Source organism: Chiloscyllium punctatum, chromosome 4, assembly GCF_047496795.1.
Source record: "Chiloscyllium punctatum isolate Juve2018m chromosome 4, sChiPun1.3, whole genome shotgun sequence".
NCBI lineage: Eukaryota > Metazoa > Chordata > Chondrichthyes > Orectolobiformes > Hemiscylliidae > Chiloscyllium > Chiloscyllium punctatum.
Window position 1 is genome coordinate 32533637 of NC_092742.1, and position 22920 is coordinate 32556556.

The 22920-nt window shown below is 42.3% G+C and overlaps 1 protein-coding gene across 2 annotated transcripts in view; it reads right to left on the reverse strand.

Moving 5' to 3' along the window:
• The window catches only part of LOC140476162 (sodium/potassium/calcium exchanger 4-like), a 314028-nt gene that overhangs the window by 43430 nt on the left and 247678 nt on the right, over positions 1-22920 (reverse strand). Inside the window, exons 10-11 of one of the 2 annotated variants that reach the window (XM_072568328.1) lie at positions 15983-16071; positions 12247-12399 (exon numbers count right to left, since the gene is read on the reverse strand). In XM_072568328.1, the coding sequence (XP_072424429.1) occupies positions 12247-12399; positions 15983-16071 (242 nt within the window). Of the gene's footprint in view, positions 1-12246; positions 12400-15925; positions 16072-22920 lie in introns of both variants that reach the window. The other variant, XM_072568327.1, reaches the window with a different exon arrangement.

Below are 22920 nucleotides of genomic sequence, written 5' to 3' on the forward strand. Positions count from 1 at the left end.
TTTACTGCTCTTTGGATGCTGCCTGAACTGCTGTGCTTTTCCAGCACCTCTAATCCAGAATCTGGTTTCCAAGCATCTGCAGTCATTGTTTTTACCTAGTATCCAAGGAGCAGGAGAGTTGACGTTTCGAGCACATTCCTGATGAAGGGCTTAGGGTGGAAATGTCGATTGCCTTGCTTCTCGGATGTTACCTGACCTGCTGTGCTTTTCCAGTGCCACACTTTTTGACTGTGATCTCCAGCATCTGTAGTCCTCACTTTCTCCCAACTGAGTAAAGGTAACCCTAAAGACATGAAGGAGGAGCTGGCTGCAGTTGATTAGAAGGGGAAGCCTAGCAGGGAAAATGGTGGAGTAGCAATGGCAAGGGTTTCTGGGAGTGATTCAGGAGGTGCGGCAGAAATTCATCCCAAGGAAGAATTGGGGAGGATGAGGCAACCATGACTGATAAGAGAAGTCAGGGACAGCTTTAAAGGAAAACAGAAAACATACAATGTGGTGATGATTATTGAGAAGCCAAAGAATTGAGGTGCCTTTAAAAATAAGCAAAGGAACACTAAAAGCAATTAAGTAGGAGAACATCAAATATGAAAGTTAGCTAATTAGTAATATAACATGAGATTGCAAGAGATTTTTTTGATGTATGAAAGGTTAGAGAGAGGCTGGAAAATAAGGCTGGAGAAGTAGTAATAGGAAACAGAGAAATAGCAGAGGAACTGAAAAGGCAACTTGCATCAGTCTTCAGTGATTGAAGATACCAGTGGCATACCAGAAGACCATAAGGCCATAAGGTACAGGAACAGAATTGGGCTGTTTCACCTATCAAGTCTGCTCCACCATTTGATCATGGCACATATGATGCTCAACCCATTCTTCTGCCTTACTTGGCAATGCTTAATCCCCTTACTTCAACTTAAAAAGAGTCAAGGGGCAGAGGTGAATACAGTAGATATTGCTAAGGAGAAGGTGGGTAAACCACCGGGACCATATGGACTACACCTCAGGATTCTGAAGGAGGTAGCAGAGGAGACTTTGGAGGCATTAGTGATGATCTTTCGAAAATGCTGAAGTCAGGCAGGGTCCCAGAGAACTAGAAAATGAATAATGTAACACCCCTGTTTAAGGAGGGAGACAGGTAGACGACAGGAAATAATAGGTCAATTATCTTGACCTCAATTGTTAGTAAGATATTAGAGTCCATTATTAAGGATGAGATTGCAGAGTACTTGCATGTGCATGGCATAATAGAACTGAGTGAGTATGGCTTTCTTCAAGGGGACATCATGCCTGACAAATATGTTAGAATTCATTGAGGAGGTAATGAGCAAGTTAGACAAAGGATAGCCAGAAGGATCGCTAGAAGGTATATTACAAGATGTCACACAGAAGGCTACTAAATAACATAGGGGCCCATGGTGTTAGGGGCAAGATAATACCATGGATAGAGGACTGGCTGATTGGCAGAAGGCAGAGAGTAAGAATAAAGGGGTCTTCTTCACAATAACAGCCAGTGGCTAGTAGAGTTCCACAGGGGTCCATGCTGCGACCACAAATATTCACATTATATGTTAATGATCTGGATGAAGGAACTGAGGGCATTGTTCTAAGTTTGCAGATGACACAAATATAGGTGGAGGGGCAGGTAGTCTCAAGGAAGCAGGGATGCTGTAGAAGACTTGGATAGGAGAGTGGGCCAAGAAGTCGCAGAAGGAAACAATGTGCAAGGTTGTGTACTTTAGTACGAAGAATAGACTGTTTTCTAAATGGGGAAAGGCTTTGGAAATCTCAAGTCAAAATAGACTTAAGAGTCTGAGTTCAGGAATCTCTTAAGGTTAATGTGCAGGTTCAGTTGGTAGTTAGGAAGGCAAATACAATGTTAGCATTCATTTTTAGAGGGCTAGAATATATAAACAGGGATATACAAACTCCACAGTATAAGGTTTTGGTCATATCCCATTTGGAATTTTGTGAGTGGTTTTGGGCCACATATCTAAGACAGGACGTGCTGATGTTGGAGGGGAACCAGATGGATTTCACAAGAATTATCCAAAGGATGAAGGCTTCTCATATGAGGAGTGGTTGGGACTGTGGGTCTGTACTGTATGAGGTTTAGAAGGATAAGGAGCGATCTCATTGAAATTTGCAGAATACTGTGAGGCCTGGATAGAGTAGATGTGAAGAAAATATTTCCACTAAGTAGGAAAGACTTTTTTGAACTGAGATAAGGAGGAATTTCTTCAGCTCGAGTATGGTAAATCTGTGCAACTCATTGCCACAGAGGGCTGTGGAGGCCAAGTCATTGAGTGTCTTTAAGACAGAGACAGAGACAGATAGGTTCTTGACTGGCAAGTGGATCAAGGGTTAAGGCAGTAAAATGGGTTTTTAAAACATATAAGCCATGATCAGCTGGGGAAGCAGACCTGATGAGCTGAATGGTCTATATTCTGCTCCTCCATCTTTAGTCTTGTAGAATCGTTAAGCAAGTGGCTAGTGACGAATTGAAAGGTTGGTTTTAATTTTCCAAAATTCCTTTCCTATGGGGAAGGATCAATTAGATTGGAAAATAATGAATTCTTTTATTCACAAAGAGAGAGAAACAGAAATCTGTGAAGTACAAGCCAGTTAGCTTAGTAGTTGCCATTAGATGCTAATTAAATAAATTATGGCAGGGCTCTTCGAAAAATTCAAGGTAATCAGTCAGATTCAACACGGGCTTGCAAAAGGAGAATCATATTTAACTAATTTATTTGAGCTTGTTAACTTCTGCTGTGGACAGAGGGGACTGGGTGGATATACTGTGTTTAAATTTACAGAAGGTACTTAAGAAACAGTCATATCAAAATGTTTTACAGAGAATAAAAACTCATGATGTCGGGTAACATTTTGGCATTGTTAGAAGATTGGCTGGCTAACAGGAAAAAGACAGTACACAGAAGTGTTTTTCTTTTCTGATTGGCAAGATGTCGTGAGTAGAAAAAGTGAGAATTGCAGATGCTGGAGATCAGAGTCGAGAGTGTGTTGCTGGGAAAGCACAGCAGATCAGGCAGCATCCAGGGAGCAGGGGAATCGATGTTTCGGGCATAAGGCCTTCATCAGAATGAGGGTTGTGGGCTAGGGGGCCTGAGAGAATAAATGGGAGGGAGGTGGGGTTGGGGGGAAGGTAGCTGTGAAAGTGATAGGGTAAGGGAGAAGGTGATAGGTCAGAAGGGAGGAGTGAAGGACAGGACTGGAAGGCAGTGCCGAGTTGGAGTCTTGGGATTAGGATAATGTGGAGAGAGGGGAAATGAGGAAGCTGTTGAAATCCACATTTATCCCGTGTGGTAGCAGGGTCCAAAGGTGGGAAATGAGGCATTCTTCCTCCAGGCATCGGGTGGCAACGGTTTGGCAGTGGAGGAGGCCCAGTACCTGCAAGTCTTTGACAGAGAGGGAGGGGGAGTTGAAGTGTTCAGCCACGGGGTGGTGGGGTTGGTGGGTGCAGGTGTCCCAGAGATGTTCTCTGAAATGATCCACAAGAAGGCATCCTGTCCCCACGATGTAGAGGAGACCACACCAGGTGCAAAGGATGCAATAGATGACATTGGTAGAGGTACAGGTAAATTTCTGACAGATGTGGAAGGATCCCTTGGGGACTTGGATGGAGGTGAGGGATGTGGTGAGGGTGCAGGTTTTGCACTTCCGGCAGTGGCAGGAAAAGGTGCCAGGAGTGGGGTGTGTGCTGGTGTGAGGTGTGGACCTGACAAGGGAGCCGTGAAGGGAATGGTTTCTGCAGAACGCTGATGGGGATGGGGAGGGAAATATATCTCTGGTGGTGGGGTCCGTTTGGCAGTGGCAGAACTGGCAGAGGATGATGCAATGTATGCGGAGGTTGGTGGGTGGAAGCTGAGGACCGGGGGTTTTTTGTCCTTGTTGCATTAGGAGGGGTGGGGTTTAAGGGCAATGGTGCATGAAGTGAAGGAGATGCTCTGGAGGGCATGGTCAACTATGTGGGAAGGGAAGTTGCAAGTGTGGAAGAAGGAGGCCATCTGGGACTTTCTGAGGTGGATTTGGTCATCCTGGGAACAGATGCAACAGTGATGGATGAATTGGGAAACGGGGATGGAATTTTTAAAGGAGGCAGAGTGGGAGGAGTTGTAGTCTAGGTAGCTTTGGGTGTCAGTGGGCTTGTAGTAGATGTCTGTAGTTAGTCGGTTGCCAGAGACAGTGATGGAGAGGTCCAGGAGGGGGAGGGAGGTGTCCGAGATGGTCCAGGTGAGTTTGAGGTCGGGGTGGAAGGTGTTGGTTAACTTGATGAACTGTTAAACCTCCTTGTGGGAGCTCGGGATGGAACCATTACAGGCACTGATGTAGCGGAAGAACAAGTAGGGGCTGGTGCCAGTGTAACGACTGAAGATGGACTGTTCCATGTATCTGACAACCAGGCAGACATAGCTGGGTCGCATGCAGGTGCCCATGGCTACCCCTTTGGTTTGGCGGAAGTGGGAGGATTAGAAGGACAAGTTGTTGAGGGTGAGGGCCAGTTCAGCCAGGCAGATGAGAGTATCAGTGGAAGGGTACTGGTTGGGATGGCGTGAGAGGAAGAAATGGAAATGGAGGGCTTGGAGACCTTCATTGTGGCGGATTGATGTGTATAGGGACTAGATGTCCATGGTGAAGATGAGGCGTTGGGGGACAGGGAAACGAAAATGTTGGAGGAGATGGGCGTGGGTGGTGTCATGAACATAGGTGAGGAGCTCCTGGACTAAGGGGGACAGGATGGTGTCAAGGTAGGAAGAGATGAGTTCAGTGGGACAGGTGCAGGCTGAGACAATGGGTCAAGCGGGGCAGGCAGGTTTGTGAATCTTCGGTAGGAGGTAGAATCGGGCAGTGCAGGGTTCAAGACAGTGAGGTTGGAGGCTGTGGGTGGGAGAGCCCCAGAGGTGATGAGATTGTGGATGGTCTGGGAGATGATGGTTTGGTGATGGGAGGTAAGGTTGTGATCAAGGGGGCAGTAGGAGGAGATGTCTGTGAGTTGGTGCCTGGCTTCAGCGGTATAGAGGTTGGAGTGCCACACATCTACTGCACCCTCCTCACCTGTGAGTTTGATGGTGAGGTTGGGGTTGGAGCAGAGGGAGTGGAGGGCTGCGCGTTGTGAGGATGGGAGTTGGAGTGGGTGAGGGAGTGGACAGGTTGAGGCGGTTAATGTCTCGGCGACAGTTTGAAATCAAAAGGTCAAGGGTGGGTAACAGGCCAGCACAGGGTGTCCAGGTGGATGGGGTGTGTTGCAGGTGGGAGAAGGGGTCTTGGTGGGAGAGTGGGTGTCTTGAGTGAAAAAGTGGGCTTGGAGACAGAGGCGGTAGAAGAAACGTTCGAGGTGGCAGCGTGTGTCGAAATCATTAATCTGGGAGCGTAGAGGGATGAAGGTGAGGCCTTTGCTGAGGACAAAACATTCGTTTAGATGTCGTGAGTGTTGAGGCCTCAATTATGTTTTACAATTTATACAAATGATTAGATGCAGGGACAAAGGCTATGATTGCCAAATTTGCTGATAATGCAAAATAGGTAGGAGAGCAAGTTGTAGCAAAGTGCAGAAAAAAAAATGCAACTCCATTTTGGTAGGAAGAATAGAAAAAAAAACACTTAGACTAAAAGCAGGAGATTGTGGGAGATGCAGTGGGAACCGAATCACAAAAGGGTGTTAAACAAGTACAGCTGTATTTAGGAAAGCTGTTAGGATGTTATCCTTAGTGATACCTCCTTAGAGGAGTCTGGAAGTCATACTTCAGTAATACAGAGCTTTGGTGAGACCACACCTGGAGTACTGCGTACAGTATTGGTCACCTTATATAAGGATGGAAGTTAATGAGTTAGAAGCAGTCCTAAGAAAATTTACAAAATAAATATTTGGAATGAGGGGATTGTCCTATGAGGAAAGGTTGGACAGGTTGGGTTTGTGCCATCTAGAATTTCCACGGGTAGGAATTGACTTGACTGAAGTATATAACAAAGAGTTGGAGTAAATAGTCATTTTCTGAATAGCAGGCAGTGACGAGTGGGGTACTGCAGGTCTCAGGACTAGGAGTCAGCAAATCATGATATAAATTAATGATTTTGATGACAGTATTGAAGCTAATATCTCAATTCATAGATGAGGCAAAACTAGGTGGCAGGGTGAGCTGTGAGGAGGATGCAGAGAAGTTGCAATGTGATTTGGGCAGGCTGTGTGAGTGGACAATTGCAAGGTTATCCACTTCAAGTGGTGAAAATAGGATGGTAGATTGTTATTTGAATGGCTTTAAATTGAGAGAGGGGAATATTTGTACACAAGTCGCTGATGAAGGGCTTATGCTAGAAACATTGACTCTCCTGGTCAATAATGGAATGGTGTAGGTTAGATGAGCATCAGATTATTTTCACAGGTCGACACAACATTGAGGGTCAAAGGGCCTGTACTGCGCTGTAATGTTCTATGTTCTATACAGGTTAGATGCAGAAAGGATGTTCCCAATGGTGGGAGAGTTCAGAACCAAGGGTGATAGTTTAAAGGTTAAGGGTAAACCTTTTAGGACTGAGATGAGGAGAAATTTCTTCACCCAGATAGTGGTGAGCCTGTGGAATTTGTTATCACAGAATGTGGTTGAGGCCAAAAAACATTGTATTTTCAAGAAGGGCAAAGATATAGCTCTTATGGCTAAAGGTATCAAGGGATTTTGGGGGAGGGTGGGATTAATGTATTATGCTTGATGATCAGCCATGACCATATTGAATGGTGGAGCAGGCTTGAGGGATCAAACACTGGATTAGTGGTGCTGGAAGAGCACAGCAGTTCAGGCAGCATCCAACGAGCAGCGAAATCGACATTTCGGGCAAAAGCCCTTTATCAGGAATACAGCCTATTTTTTCCTGTTCCTATTGTCTATATTTCTACAAGATCCTCAGGGGCCTTGTCAGTGTGGATGTGAAGCAAATGTTTTGTCTTGTAGGAAAATCTAGAACTAGGAGTCACCATTTGAAAATAATAAGTTGTCCAGTTCAAGACAGAGATCGGGATTTTCTTCTTTGTAAGTCTCTTCCTCAAGATGTTGTGGAAGAAATCTTTCAATCTTCTTAACTCCAAGATAGGTAGATTCTTGATAACCAAGGCCTGAAGGGTGCCAGGGTCAGCCAAAATGTGGAGTTATGAGGTCACATAAGATCTTACTGAAAGGTAAAATAGGTGTGAAGGGCCTTTTTTATTCTGAATTCATATATTTATATAATAGAAATACTCAAATTAAGAGCTTCAAATACTGATGTCCAGCTTTGTATATGCATAATGTAACAATTTTGCGAAATGTTGATAATTAGTGAGTTGATACATAATACAATTTAAAACAGTTCTGTTGATAAATAAGTTATAAATGATCTCTAAACATCATCCAAAGTTTCAAGTTTTGCACATTTGAAAGCCCCAAGTGTCAAAATATAGTTAAGTGGAAATGACTAATATTACTTGTGTTGAATATGAAATACACCCATAGATTACTATTTACATGTTATTAAGTAGGCCAATGGGCTGAGAAGTGGCAAATGGAGTTTAATTTAGATAAATGCGAGGTACTGCATTTTGGGAAAGCAAATCTTAGCAGGACTTATACACTTAATGGTAAGGACCTAGGGAGTGTTGCTGAACAAAGAGACCTTGGAGTGCAGGTTCATTGTTCCTTGAAAGTGGAGGCGCAGGTAGTTAGGATAGTGAAGAAGGCATTTGGTATGCTTTCCTTTATTGGTCAAAGTATTGAGTACAGGAGTTCGGAGATCATGTTGCGGCTGTACAGTACATTGGTTAGGCCACTTTTGAAATATTGCATGCAATTCTGGTCTCCCTCTATCAGAAAGATGTTGTGAAACCTGAAAGTGTTCAGAAAAGATTTACAAGGATGTTGCCAGGGTTGGAGGATCTGAACAATAGGGAGAGGCTGAACAGGCTGGGGCTGTTTTCCCTGGAGGTGACCTTACAGAGGTTTATAAAATTTTGAGGGACATGGGTAGGATAAATAGAGAATAAATAGTCTTTTCCCTGGGGTGGGGGAGTCCAGAACTAGAGGGTATAGGTTTAGAGTGAGAGGGAAAAGATATAAAAGAGACCTAAGGGGTAATGTTTTCAAAAAGAGGGTGGTATGTGTATGGAATGAGCTGCCAGAGGAAGTGGTGGAGGCTGGTACAATTGCAACACTAAAAAGGCATCTGAATGGGTATATGAATAGGAAGGATTAGGAGGAATTTGGGCTGGATGTTGGGAGGTGGGACTAGATTGGGTTGGGATATCTGGTTAGCATGAATGAGTTGGACCAAAGGGTCTGTTTCCATGCTGTACATCTCTATGACTATGACTCTAAGTGATGCTGAAGAAACAGCTTGCTACCAGCACGACTCTCAAAGAGGGGGCTTTGCCTTTATATTCAGGCTGATAGGAGGAATACAAAAGCAGCCTGGTCTGACTGCCCATTCCACCCTCCCCCTCATCAGAGGAAGTATATACATATCACCATTTAATGCAAGGAAAAATAAATATTACATTTACCATATAAATAGTCCTGAAGTGATTAATGATGGGTGAAAGAAATGCAGGAGTCCTATGTAAACTACTAATCAATACGCAGTCTAATATTCAGCAGTATTCAACACTGAGTCATAAAGCACAGAAAAAGTCCTTCAGCCCATCAAATCTGCACTGATATAACCATTAAAAGTGCACTTATCCTGATCTCCTGCACTTGTCTTGTATCCTTGAATGTTATGATATTTCAAATGCTCATTGAAATTTATTTTAAAGATTGTAAGGTACCTTCCCAAACTGTGCATCTGAGATTCCCACCACCTACTGAGTGAAAATGTTTTTTTTTTATTAAACCCCCTCCAACTCTGCTACCTCTTACCCTAAAACTATGTTCTTGTGATTGACCCCTTAGCCAAGTGAACAGCTTCCCCCCACTTACCCTATGCATTATCCCCAATCTTATACACCTCAGTCATGCCCCCCTCAGTCTTCTTTGCTGTCACCAGTACAAGATTGAATTGCATTGTTAAAATTGCAGAATAAAATAAGTTATGATTTCACAATTTAGTGTGCTGATTCAGGTTGCATTCTGAGTAATGTGACTACTTTTGACAGCTGATAAGCTAGGAGATATTAATGTGCTATCTGTATTCATAATTTCAGTCTTCTGAGACATATATTACAACTATTTATTAAGGAGAAAATGAGTAGCAAGCAAACCACTTTAGCAGTCAGAATGGCTGCATCCAAACTGAGCAGATGCTTGTCCCAGTGGTAAATTCATCAAGCCTCTTCTTTATGTGTCATAGCTGGCTGGACACCATGTTGTAGCCAGATGTTACATATTTCGTATCTTTAAATCAGAGCCAAGCAACTGTTGACAGACTCAGCAAGAATGTAGCTGCCTACTAGTGAGTGAAATGATGGTCTGGCTTATGCTGATTTATTTAACTGCTTTAAAAGAAATGCACATTCAATAGAAATGAACAAGAACATTCTTCTGAAGCTGGAACCTGCAGGAATGTTTTTTCACCTTCATTGGGTCATAGACAGTCCCGTAATACCAGCCACTCTGGAACTTACCCAATAAGCTCATGTAGTGGCCTGACCTGATGCCTTTGCTGGGCAAGAGTTGCATGTAAAGTTATAATCAGCAGCAGAGGCTCTTGTCCAGTTGCTGATGATTCCAAAGCTCCAAGTTCCATTACTCCTCTGGCTTCTCAGTTTGGGCATGCAGTGGTCATATAAGGTGGTATCCTTTGCTGTCACCATTGGCAAGATTGGAGGTGGGAAGGGCATTTAGTTAGCTGGGATGGTGCGTACCTGACTCCATCGGAATTAAGGTTTCAGTGCAAAAGGCTATCGTTGATATCGCTGCCTAGCAGCCACTTGAGGTCTTTAGTGGCCACTTTATGACCTTTGAAGGACATCATTCCAAAACCACTGGGCTTGTTACCATGCGGCATGCACAGCTGCTACTAATATGATGGTGCGAATGGGGAGCAAGGCACTCAGTACCTGATTGAGGATCTCGATACCACAAAAGGGCTGGGGCACTGACAGCCATACCTCTGCCCTTATTACAGACCCTCATTAGACCCTCTCCCCTCCATCACCATGCTGCGAACTAGCCCCTCCCTCACATTAATTCCCCTGTGAGCTTGGATCACTCTGTCATCCTGGGATTCCAGCTTTTCCTGCATCCCCACAGTCTCCCTCTAATTGACTGGCAGGTGATAAGGGCAAGACTTCAGCCTTTAGGTCCTTGACATCCAGGGTAAAGCATGCAGGTAATCTTGACACTGTCTGATTGGCTTATGACACAGTTAACCATCATGTAAAGAAGGAAGCAGGGGTCCTCAGTCAGCAGGCAAGACCCCAATGCCCGAAGAAGAATCCACTCACTGTGCCAAAGTAGGCCAGGAACAAAGCCTAGCCCATTCACTGGACAAACCATCTTGTTGATATTGACACAATTACTCAGCTTATTGGAAGAATTAAATTTGGAGAATTATTTTAAGTTAAACTTCAAGAGTAGGACAAAGATGCACAGCATCAAATAACCAAAAGGCAAAAACAAAACTCGGAAAAATTGTATTTGATACAGAGAATAACTAACACAGTACCATGCAAGGACTGCACAAAACCCTACATAGGACAAACAGGAAGACAGCTAACGATCCATATCCATGAACACCAACTAGCCACGAAACGACACGAACAGCTATCCTTAGTAGCCACACATGCAGATGACAAGCAACATGAGTTCGACTGGGACAACACTACTATTATAGGAAAGCCAAACAGAGAACAGCCAGGGAATTCCTAGAGGCACGGCACTCATCCACAGATTCTATCAACAAACACATCGTCCTGGACCCAATATACCAGCCACTGCAGCGGACAGCTGGAACTGACAACCGAAAGCAGCAGAGACAAACCACTATAAATGCTGGAGGAAACATCACAGAAGCGCTTCACAGGAGGCTCCCAAGCACTGAGGATGTCACCTAGACAAGGGATGAAATGCCTGCAACACAAATTCCCAGCTCGGTGAACAGAACCACAACATCTTTTCCTGCTGCCATCTTTATATGTTTGGAACACAATAACTGACTCCCAGCTGGAGGGATGTCAACAACAGGATTGAATCAGATGGAGTAACTGAAAGAATGTACTGTTATCCTGTATGGAAGATTTAAGAAAAGTCCTACGTTCAACTACCTTGTTACATCAATGAAGTATCTACTCGGCCTTACTTGTGGAGTTAGTTTACATCTCATTGCACTGGCACATCCTCTAGTAACTCTGCACCTTCAGGGAAGCTTGACCACTGGAAACATTTGCCATCAATTTTCACAAGATGTTCATTGTTTATTGTAAAATTGTAAGGAAACCATGGGAATCCAGGAAAAATTACAGAAATACTGCCCAATCCAATGATTTAGATTGGCAGACAATCCACGAATAGAGTCAAAAAGTATGGCGCTGGAAAAGCACACCCGGTCAGATATCATCCGAGGAGCAGGAAAATCGACATTTCGAGCATAAGCCCTTCATCAGAAATGTGAGTCATGGTGAAAAATGCCTGGCACACTTTGGCAAAAATTCCTTGCATAAGTGCAAGTAGCTGAGCTATGGTGTTGTCCTGGAGCTGTACACGCTTAATGCCACACATTGACCAACAGGGGGCACAAGATATTTACTCCCAGGTCACAAGTTGCAATAGTTTTAACAGACCATAAGGCTGTTCTCACATCACAGAGAAAAAGACAACTGATGGTGATTTAACCTGAGGGCCAATACACCTCTGACAAGGCGAGAGATTGAGAAGGACAGGCTTTCATGATAATCTCAGACAGTGACTGGAATTGAACCCACGCTGTTGGCATCACGTTGCTTTGTGAAAACAAACCATCCAGCCAAGCTAAACCAACCCCAACCCCCAACACTGTGAAATATTGGTTATCATGCAACAATTGCACTTCAGTCAGTCATATTTCCAATTCATTATCAGAGATACTTATGACTTCAAAACTTACTAATTATGCACTAAATATACTGTGAATGCAGTAAATTAGAAACAAAAACAGAAATTTTGCTGGAAAAGCTCAGCAGGTCTGGCAGCAGGTCTGTGAAGAGAAATCAGAGTTAACAGTTCAAGTCTGGTGACCACTCCTCAGAACTAATTATGTACTAATGCAATATATTTCAGTTGTACAAAGTATGTTTACCTGGTAGAGAAAATGGAGATGTAAATTCAGGGTCCTTTTCATTCTCAGGGCTGCCTTCTTTCGTAGTTTTATCCAGAGGGACATTTCCGTTTTCGATGTTTTCACATTTCTCAGCTACGCAGACTTCCTTGTCCACACCATTGGCAGATTGAACTAAGTATTGCATGTAAGTAGATTGAAAGTAAATCTCTGAAAGTTCATAGCCCAGCATAAAATGCTTAACTTTACAGAGGTCTTATTTCAGGATTTTATTTAAATGTAGTTTGACATTTAAAGAAAGTTTTAGGCACGGCAAATGGGCGGCACGGTGGCACAGTGGTTAGCACTGCTGCCTCGCAGCGCCGGAGACCCGGGTTCAATTCCCGCCTCAGGCGACTGACTGTGTGGAGTTTGCACGTTCTCCCCGTGTCTGCGTGGGTTTCCTCCGGGTGCTCCGGTTTCCTCCCACAGTCCAAAGATGTGCAGGTCAGGTGAGTTGGCCATGCTAAATTGCCCGTAGTGTTAGGTAAGGGGTAGATGTAGATGTAGGGGTATGGGTGGGTTACGCTTCGGCGGGGCGGTGTGGACTTGTTGGGCCGGAGGGCCTGTTTCCACACTGTAAGTAATCTAATCTAAAAAAAAAATCTAATCTAATACCCATTCACTCATCATACTTAACCTTGACAAATTTCCTTGTAATAAAAATTCTTTCAATCAAAATTCTTGGGTGAGAAAATATATGCTGTAATGAGGTACATCAGGAATTCCTCAAATTCAATCCCTAGTCTATACTGTAAGGAGTAACAGTGTAGATGCTGCAATTAGTTTCAATATCCATATGCTATATCGGAGAAACTATCTGTCAAATACCAGGATACAAGTTTGCTTACAAAAAATTCCATTCAGTCATGCATTAAATAAAGGACTGGACTTAATTCATATTCACAATCAATCAGTTCCCCAAATGATGACAACTATTTTGTGAAGACTTGAGAATCTCTCATGTTACTCGTGCTTACACTCAGGCATATACCACAGCTGTCCTGACAGGATCAAAGGAAAGGATGAAATTAAAAAGAAAACATCCACTGTAATACATGTACATTTCCATGCTACATTCTTTTTGTTGGGAACACTGAAGCAGTGGAGCCATGGTTTTCTCCAAAGGCTTCTGTATTAATGATGCTTCATGCTAGCCAAAAGGGAAAACTTGTGAGGTGAATCATATCTCTTTCCCCGCTCAGAGGGAACACCAGTTACTTGTCCGAAAACCACTGGAAGCTGAGTTTGAAAAGCAGCAGAACTTTGGACAGGGTACTCACCCTGATGTAGGGGTGTGAACTGAGGGCAGGTGCATAATTTCATGCCATCTGGTGACTTGCCAGTTTGCTGGCACTGTATCTGTCCATGAGCTATGTAGTTTCTTTTGTGCTGGGTGGTGTCCTATTGGAAGTCCAGCTTCAAGATTTGAATAGCAAGTGCACTGTTTGACCATTAATTGGCCAACTCTACCAAAATCCTGTGTTTGGCGAGAGCTCCTGGCACTGGAAAACCCACATGTAACTCTGACAACAGGACCCTGACCCAAAATGCAAATTCTTGCCCCAATTGTTTAATCTCTGACTCTTTGAACAAGTTGGAAATACTCTATTGCCAGAGTTCCAATACCGATTGTGGCACAAGGAGATTTCCTCTTAGCTTAAAAGCAAAACATGGTTTGGATTTTTTCATCAATGTTCTCTGTTGCCTTTAGTAACTCCCTTGCCTGCAATGTAATTTTACAACGTTGCCCAGGAGTATTTCCAAGTGCCGAATGATTTAAATTAAACTGAATCTTTATCTTGATTGCTAATTGTTAACTGTTTTCCTACTTTTCTATGTAATTTGGTCATTTGCTTCTCAGTGAGAATTGGTAATGCTTAGCATTTCCATGCGTTACTGTTTTATTCCTGTACTGCTCATTAATATATTCCAAACAATGCATAGATCTGTTACCAAAACTCTCAAAATTCTACAAAAACTCTAATGGCATCTGACAGCTCTGAAGTACTGCTCTAAGTTCGCAGATAACAATGTAAAAACTCTCAGGAGAGACTGTGCATAAAATACAGGAATAACTTAAGTCTTTTATATATTGCTACTGTCGTTAGACAAGCTATGTTATCAGGCTGAGCCCGTTTTAATGAATGAAGAGGGATTAATGTTAATCGGTATTTACTGCAGCCATTATTAATAACTAAAGGATGCAGGCATTAAACATTCAAGAGAAGGCAGACATATTAAAAAGGTTGTTACAAAAGATTTTGTGAAATAGGAACCACAGTAAGACTAAACAGACAGAACTCTGGCAAGTGAGTGAAGTAGGTGGAGAACGGTTTGAAGATATTAATGGCATTCAGCAAGTAATTAAATGAACCCTCAGGTGGCAATGAACACTGCTTAACTATGGAAGAATGATTTAAAATTATTTAAAATTAAAGCAGTGCACTGTATTGTGTACACCTTTTTGTATAATTAGCATAAACACTTTTAAAGGGGACAACACCTTTATTTGTAACAAATGGAAGTTCAGTTGCAAGTGGAGTGTGAAAGGAAGGCTGATGATTTCAGTCAGATTTGTCTGCTTTAATTTTGCTGCGAAATGATCAGACAATATCGAGTATTATTTAAAATGAGACCGTTTGAGCAATGTTTTATATTCAGAGGCAAGGATGGGATTGGAGTCTGAAGATATCTTCTACTCAAGGGACTGGTTGGACCAATAGCAAAGAGGCTTCTCACTATTTATTTATATTAACTTTGCACCATGATGTGATGAGATTGTTGAATCAGTAGCCATATCTTTAATAACCCCTACAAGGCTACCTTCGAAAACAGACTCCACATGATAGTACAACTTTTGGACAGGGTTTGTTTCTTGATAAATTTGCACACAAATTTTTTTTTGCTTTTGTTATAAAGTGAGCATGGAATAGAATCAGGAATTTAGTTAACTTTTTTTTGGAATAACTCTCTTGGGGTTGGGAGGGGTGGGCAGTGGTTGGATGTGGAGCAGGGAAGAAACAACATCACCTGGAGAATATTGTACAGCAGCTCCTGAGTATTAGGAAGCACAGGATGGACAAGACATACAGATTTATCTTAATTCAAGCTGGGTTACCACATTGTATGCGAACAGGTCATGCTGTCAGTAGAAGAAGGAAAAGGACACTGATGAAAGATGTAACCAATGCCTTCTACCAACAGGCAGGCAACAGAGGAGATCTTCAGAATTAAAAAGCAGCATCATTACAGCTTTCAGCTTCTCAACAGAGTCTCCCATAGGAAGGCTACTGCTCTTAGCTGCATTACAAAAAAGAATGTTAAACATGAAACATTTGATTAAAACTGTACATTGGCATTACCACAAAATATTTTATAAATAATTGATTATTGTTTTTTTTCCATTGTAATGAGTTTCTAATTTTAAAAATCAACTGCATAAAAGAAATTTTGCCTTAGCAATAAAATGTTTAACAATGAAAATGAATACCATTGATAAAAATGCATAATAATTGTTGGTGAAGCCGTAGAATAAGTAGGCATCTGTTTGTATGTGCATTATCGGGTGGATTTCATTTAAGTAGCCATATTGAAACATTTTATATTAAGGGAGGATTTGAACATTTGTACTGGCCAATCTCTGTCTGGTTAGCCTTACCTTGAGTTAACAATGGGAGTAATGGGTCATCACAAACATTAGGATAGGCAACATTACCATCCTCCAGTTCATTGCCGATCACGTTGCCATTTGAAGCATTCTTTGTTAACTTGCTCACAAAACAATCCTGTATCTTGCTGTTGAACCTGAAAGTAAATATTAAATGAAGAAGCAGACCTCATTATCATTGCAGTTATTCCCATTTGCAAGCAAAATCATTTTTAAACATAAGCCCAGTGTATACTTATTCATGGTAAGTATAATTACCTCTGGGATAAATTCCTCAACTTGTAATCAACAGTTCTGCTGCCAGCATGTATTTGAAAACTATTGTAAAATGTGTCTTATTATTTTGCCTGTCAAGGCAGTGCAGGAGTTATCCTTTGGGAGGAATGACAGGATCTTCATTCCACAATACAATCAACAATTTTCCTGTTTTTTTTGTTCTGCAAGTATTAAGTATGTATGTACAGACAAGTGTTCTCCTGTAACAATTTGTAGTTTTGTAAAGATTGGATATTAGTGTTCTTCAGAGGATATCAATGGGGAATCTAAATACATCAGATAAATTTGGATGGCTCATCGACTGCTGCTTTGGACCCTTCTGAATAGTCCTCCACATAAGGCAAGTAGATTGGGGTGGGTCAGTAGGTGAGATGGAGGAAGGGAGGGAAATATCCAAGGCTGCTGAACAAGAACTATTTCCTTAAAGGGATCAGATAGTCCTCTTAGCCTCAAAGAAACTTAAAATGAAACCTTTAAAATCTAACTTGCTGGACTGCTTCCTGCCCTCAAACCAATTTCCAGCAGCTTTGACCTGCAGAGGAATGTGCCAATCAGATCTCAGGTAAAAGTGGCTTGTGGAACCCAGTGAGGGCACCTTGTTTAAAGCAGGTAAACATTAATCTGGTGCAACAAATATGAAGCCCGAGATATTTGAACTCCATGGCTTCATTTCAATCTCTCCAACTTATTCTACACTTACACCACCCAGGAGGTAGGTATGTGTTGTGATGTACTGATGGCCGACAGGCATATGACCATACAATCAAGGAGGAATAGGTTATTCGGCCCCATGAGCCTGCTGTGCTATTTATGAAGATCAAATACGATTGGATTGTAACATTAAAATCCCATTCCCACCTATCCTCAATAACCTTTCACTCCATTGTTCAACAAGAGTCCATCTACCTCTGCCTTAAAAATATCCAAGGACACTGTGTTGAAAACAACAAATGCCAGAGATCACAGCGGGTCAGACAACATCCATGGAGAGAGAGCAAGCTAACATTTCGAGACCTGTGTCATTTCGGGACTCTGTCTAGTGGTTATAACAAGGTCAGCCAGCTGGACATCATAGAATATGAGCTTCCTGGTTGGGGCTGTTAATCTGGTCCAATCAGGGAGCCCTGGCTGACATAAAAGAGTGACTGTCAGGAACATTGGGCCCCCGAAATGCCTGGCTCAGTGAGAGGCAGCGCAATTGTCAAAGAACTGTGCATTTATATATCAAGGGTAAATGGTGTGGGATGTCGGCCTCTGAAGTATTATTTCATTCTGCTTCTATCAACCTTTCAAAAAGAGAATATCAAAGACTAAGAGAAAAATAAATCATGTCACCTCTATCTTAAATGGGTGACCCCTCATTTTTAAACAATAGCCCCTAATTCTTCATCTCCTAAATGAGAAAACATACTCTCCACATCCAACTCCTCAAGACCCCTCAGGATCTTTTATGTTTCAATCAAACTGCGTCTTACATTTCTAAATTCTCTTTCGTCCAACTATTCCTCATAAAGCCACCTACCAGATTCAAGGATTCGGATGTCCATAAGAAATAGGAACAGGAGTGGGTCATTCGATCCCTCAATCCTGCTCTGGTATTCAATAGGATCATGGCTTATCCAACATTCCTCACGTTCGCTTGCTCCGTAAGCCTTGATTTGTTTGGCAAAACTTCTCTGAACTGCTTTCAATGTCTTTACATCCTTCCTTTAATAAGGTAATACTGTATTCAATATTGTAATACCGTTTAATACTGTACACAGTACTCCAGATGTGGTCTCACCACTGTTCTGCATAACTGACACACTACCTTACTTTAATATTCAATTTCCATTGCATCAAGCATGTAGCAGGATTGATTGTGCAGCTGTTCAGCAGGAGTCTGTATTGGCTTTTGAATTGACTGTGAGAAGCCCTCGTTCTTTTTGGATGCACAATGACAATAGAGAAAGAAAAAGTAAAATTTTTATTAATCTCTTAACCTAAAGCAGGGGTGTTCTGGCAGGTAACTCTCTCCCTTTTTCCAATCAGGCAAAAATTGTAGCTGGATCCTGATTTCATCATTGAGACCTGATTATATCCATGAGGAATCCAGCATTGGGCAGGTGACCTCACCAGGATAAAATGGCAGCAAACTACAGTGCTGCAGATGCAATGTGTGCATGTGGCCAAGGCTGTATTAACTCTCCTACTTGCCCACTGGAAAGCCAGGTAGCTGGATTAAAATAATCGTTGTACTTTGTTATTGCTTTCTGTAGGTCCTAAAAGTGTGGCTATGTTGAAATTTTAAAGTTTATGCCTTTGAATTTAAAAGAAGCCTTCCGTGTTTAGTCAGGAATCCATCTTAGATATGATTACAACATATCATTATTTCCTGAAACTGACTGGAAATAACTGTGAAATTCAATTATTTCTATTTCGAGGACAAAGGTACATCAGAAAACTATTGATGCTGTTGCCATGTGTAAAAATCTAGGACATTTCCAGCAACATTGAATGTTTGTTGATAAAGCTTATTTTATAGAAAATTTACCCTGGAATATGTTTTGAGGACAATACAAGTGGATTTCAAAGCCTTGCACTTTCCACTTCATATGAACCTGAGTCCTTGTAAGACTAATAATCTATTATCTATTGCATTATTGCTACTGGGGACAGAAAGCCCAATTAAAACAAAAACTGCAATTCTTTGGTGAACAATGTCACTCTGACCACACAATAAGACCCAGCTGCAAATTAACAAACTGGTACAAAGGTACTGTAGGTTGAAGTGAGCTTGCACTAGCTTAATGCTGCATTAGTCCAATCAAAATCTTGATAAAATCCTTCTGGACTTTAGAATAGATTACAGTCCCTACAGTATGGAAACAGGCCCTTCAGCCCAACAAGTCCACACAAACCCTCCAAAGAGTAACCCATCCAGACCCATTGCCTATATTTACCCCTGACTAATGCAACTAACACTATGGCAATTTAGCATTGCCAATTCATCTAATCTGCACATCTTTAGATTGTGGGAGGAAACCAGAGCACCCAGAGGAAACCCACACAGACAGAGGGAGAATGTGCAAACTCCAAACAGACAGTTGCTGAGGCAGGAATGAAACCCAGGTCCCTGGTGCTGTGAGGCAGCAGTGCTAACCAGTGAGCCACCATGCCGCTCCAATTTACTTGAAGGTCACAAATGCTTTACAATTGAGCAATATTTACGTCTTTAATATACAGAGTGATGTTATTTTCTCGTAGCCCAGAACAGATTAAATTCTTGCAATGATGATACAAATGTCATGCTTCAATGTCAATATCATAAATATGATTGCTGTGTACGTGGTAATATGTTACAGTTCACTCAGGAGTTGCTGTGGCAACACAGACTTTTAGAGGCATCTTGTAATATGGAGCCAACAATAGTGATGGTAGAGGTTATAACATTCTCTCGTTCTAAATTGGAGGAAGGCTAATTTTGACGGCATGAGGCATGATTGGGGCAGATGTTCACAGGTAAAGGGATGGCTGGAAAATGGGAAGCCTTCAAAAATGAGATAACAAGAATCCAGAGACAGTATATTCCTGTTAGGATGAAAGGAAAGGCTGGTAGGTGTAGGGAATGCTGGATGACAAAAGAGATTGAGGGTTTAGTTAAGAAAAAGAAGGAAGTGTATGTCATGTATAGACAGGATAGGTCGAATGAATTCCTTAGAAGAGTCTAAAGGCAGTAGGAGTATACTCAAGAGAGAAATCAGGAGGGCAAAAGGGGGACATGAAATAGCAAATAGGGTTAAGGAGAATCCAAACAGTTTTTACAAATACATTAAGGACAAAAGGGCAACTAGGGAGAGAATAGGACCCCTCAAAGAACAGCAAGATGGCCTATTTGTGGAGCCAGAGGAGGTGGGAGAGATACTAAATGAGTATTTTGCATCAGTATTTACTGTGGAAAAGGACATGGGGGATATAGACTGTAGGGAAATAGATGGTGACATCTTGAAAAATGTCCATATTACAGAGGAGGAACTGCTGGTTGTCTTGAAATCCATAAAAGTGGACAAATCCCCAGGACCTGATCAGGTGTACCCTAGAACTCTGTGAGAAGCTAGGGAAGTGATTGCTGGGCCCCTTGCTGAGATACAAACTTGATTGAATTTTTTGAGGAAGCAACAAGAGGATTGATGAGGGCAGAGCAGTTGACATGATCTATCTGGACTTCAGCAAGGTGCTCGACAAGACTGGTTAGCAAGGTTAGATCTCATGGAATACAGGGATAACTAGCCATTTGGATACAGAACTGGCTCAAAGGTAGAAGACATAGAGTGGTGGTGGAGGGTTGCTTTTCAGCCTGGAGCCCTGTGACCAGTGGAGTGCCACAAGGACCGGTACTGGGTCCACTGCTTTTCGTCATTTATATAAATGATTTGGATGTGAACATAGGAGGTATAGTAAGTAAGTTTGCAGATGACACCAAAATTGGAGGTGTAGTGGACAGCGAAGAAGGTTACCTCAGATTACAACAGGATCTTGACCAGATAGGCCAATGGGCTGTGGAGTACCAGATGTAGTTTAATTGAGATAAATGTGAGGTGCTGCATTTTGGAAAAGCAAATCTTAGCAGGACTTATACACTTAATAGTAAGGTACTGGGGAGTGTTGCTGAACAAAGAAACCTTAGAGTGCAGGTTCATAGCTCCTTGAAAGTAGAGTCGCAGCTAGATACTCTCGTAAAAAAGGCATTTGGTATGCTTTCCTTTATTGGTCAGAGCATTGAGTATAGGAGTTGGGAGGCCATGTTGCAGATGTACAGGACATTGGTTAGGCCACTGTTGGAATACTGCGTGCAATTCTGGTCTCCTTCCTATTGGAAGGATGTTGTGAAACTTGAAAGGGTTCAGAAAAGATTTACAAGGATGTTGCCAGGGTTGGAGGATTTCAGCTATAGGGAGAGGCTGAATAGGCTGGGGCTGTTTTCCCTGGAGCATTGGAGGCTGAGGGGTTACCTTATAGAGGTTTATAAAACCATAAGGGACATGGATAGGATAAATAGACAAAGTCTTTTCCCTGGGGAGGGGAAGTCCAGAACTAGAGGGCATAGGTTTAGGGTGAGAGGGGAAAGATATAAAAGGGACCAAAGGGGCAACCTTCCATACAGAGGGTGGCGTGTGTATGGAATGAGCCACTAGACAAAGTGAGAGAGGCTGGTACAATTTCAGCATTTAAAAGGCATCTGGATGGATATATGTCTGGGAAGAATTTAGAGTGATACAAGTCAAGTGCTGGGAGGTGGGACTAGATTAGGTTAGGATATCTGGTCAGTATGGATGAATTGGACTGGAGGGTCTGTTTTCATGCTGTACATCTCTATGACTCTATGACTCAATGTTGTTTGTCATTTAACTCAATGATTTAGACGAGAATATAGAAGGCATGGTTCGTAAGTTTGGAAAGACACCAAAATAAAGAAAGTTATCTAAGATTGTAAAGAGATTTTTATTAATTGGGTCAATTTGCTGAGGAGTGGCAGACATAGTTTAATTTGGATAAATGCGAGATTTTGCATTTCAGTAAAACAAACAAGGGCAGGACTTTTACAATTAAAAATAGGGCCTTGGGTAATGTTGAAGAGGAGCAGAGAGACCTTGAGTATCTGGTACATAATTCTTTCGAAGCTTACATCACATGTTGACAGGGTATTTATGAAGACATGTATAGTAAGCTTGCCTTCATTGCACAGACCTTTGAATATAGGAGTTGGGACATCATGTTGTGCTTGTACAGGACATTGGTGAAGCCTCTTCTGGAGTACTGTGTCCAATGCTGGTCACCCTGTTATAGGAAGGATATTATTAAGCTGGAGAGAGGTCAGAAAATATTGAGTAGGATGTTGCCAGCAATAGAGGGTTTGAGTTATAAGGAGAGGCTGGATAAACTGAGTTTTTTTTACTGGAGCATAGGAGATTGAGGGGTTTATAAAATTGTGAGGAGTGTAGCAAAGGTTTTTTCCTGCAGGGTGGGGAGTTCAAGAGTAGTGGGGAAGATTCGTAAAGTAATAGGGGAAAGATTTTAAAAAGATATGACAGGCAACCTTTTTTACATAGAGTGGTTCATCTATGGAATGAACTTCTTGAGCAAGTGGTACATGTGGGTATGGTTACAACATTGAAAAGAAGTTTGGAAAAGTGCATGAATAAGAGATGTTTGGAGGGATGCTGGCCAAGTACAGGCAGACGGCACCATTTTAGTTTGGGATTATGGTTGGCATGGCCTGGTTGGAACGAAGGGTCTGTTTCTGTGCTGTATGACTCTATGTGGTTGACCATGAGTCTCTCCTGTACTCACCACATGCCTTTGGCATGCAATGGAAGGATTTAGAAACTGATGCAAAATCTGTTTTTCTGCATTATAAATGCAGAGCCCATAAAATGTTATGACACCACATTAAGGGCGGCATGGTGGCACAATGGTTAGCACTGCTGCCTCACAGCACCAGAGACCTGGGTTCAATTCCCGCCTCAGGCAACTGTCTGTGTGGAGTTTGCACATTCTCCCTGTGTCTGCGTGGGTTTCCTCTGGGTGCTCCGGTTTATTCCCACAGTCCAAAGATGCACAGGTTAGGTGAACTGGCCATGCTAAATTGCCCGTAGTGTTAGGTGAAGGGGTAAATGTAGGGGAATGGGTCTGGGTGGGTTGCTCTTCGGACGGTTGGTGTGGACTTGTTG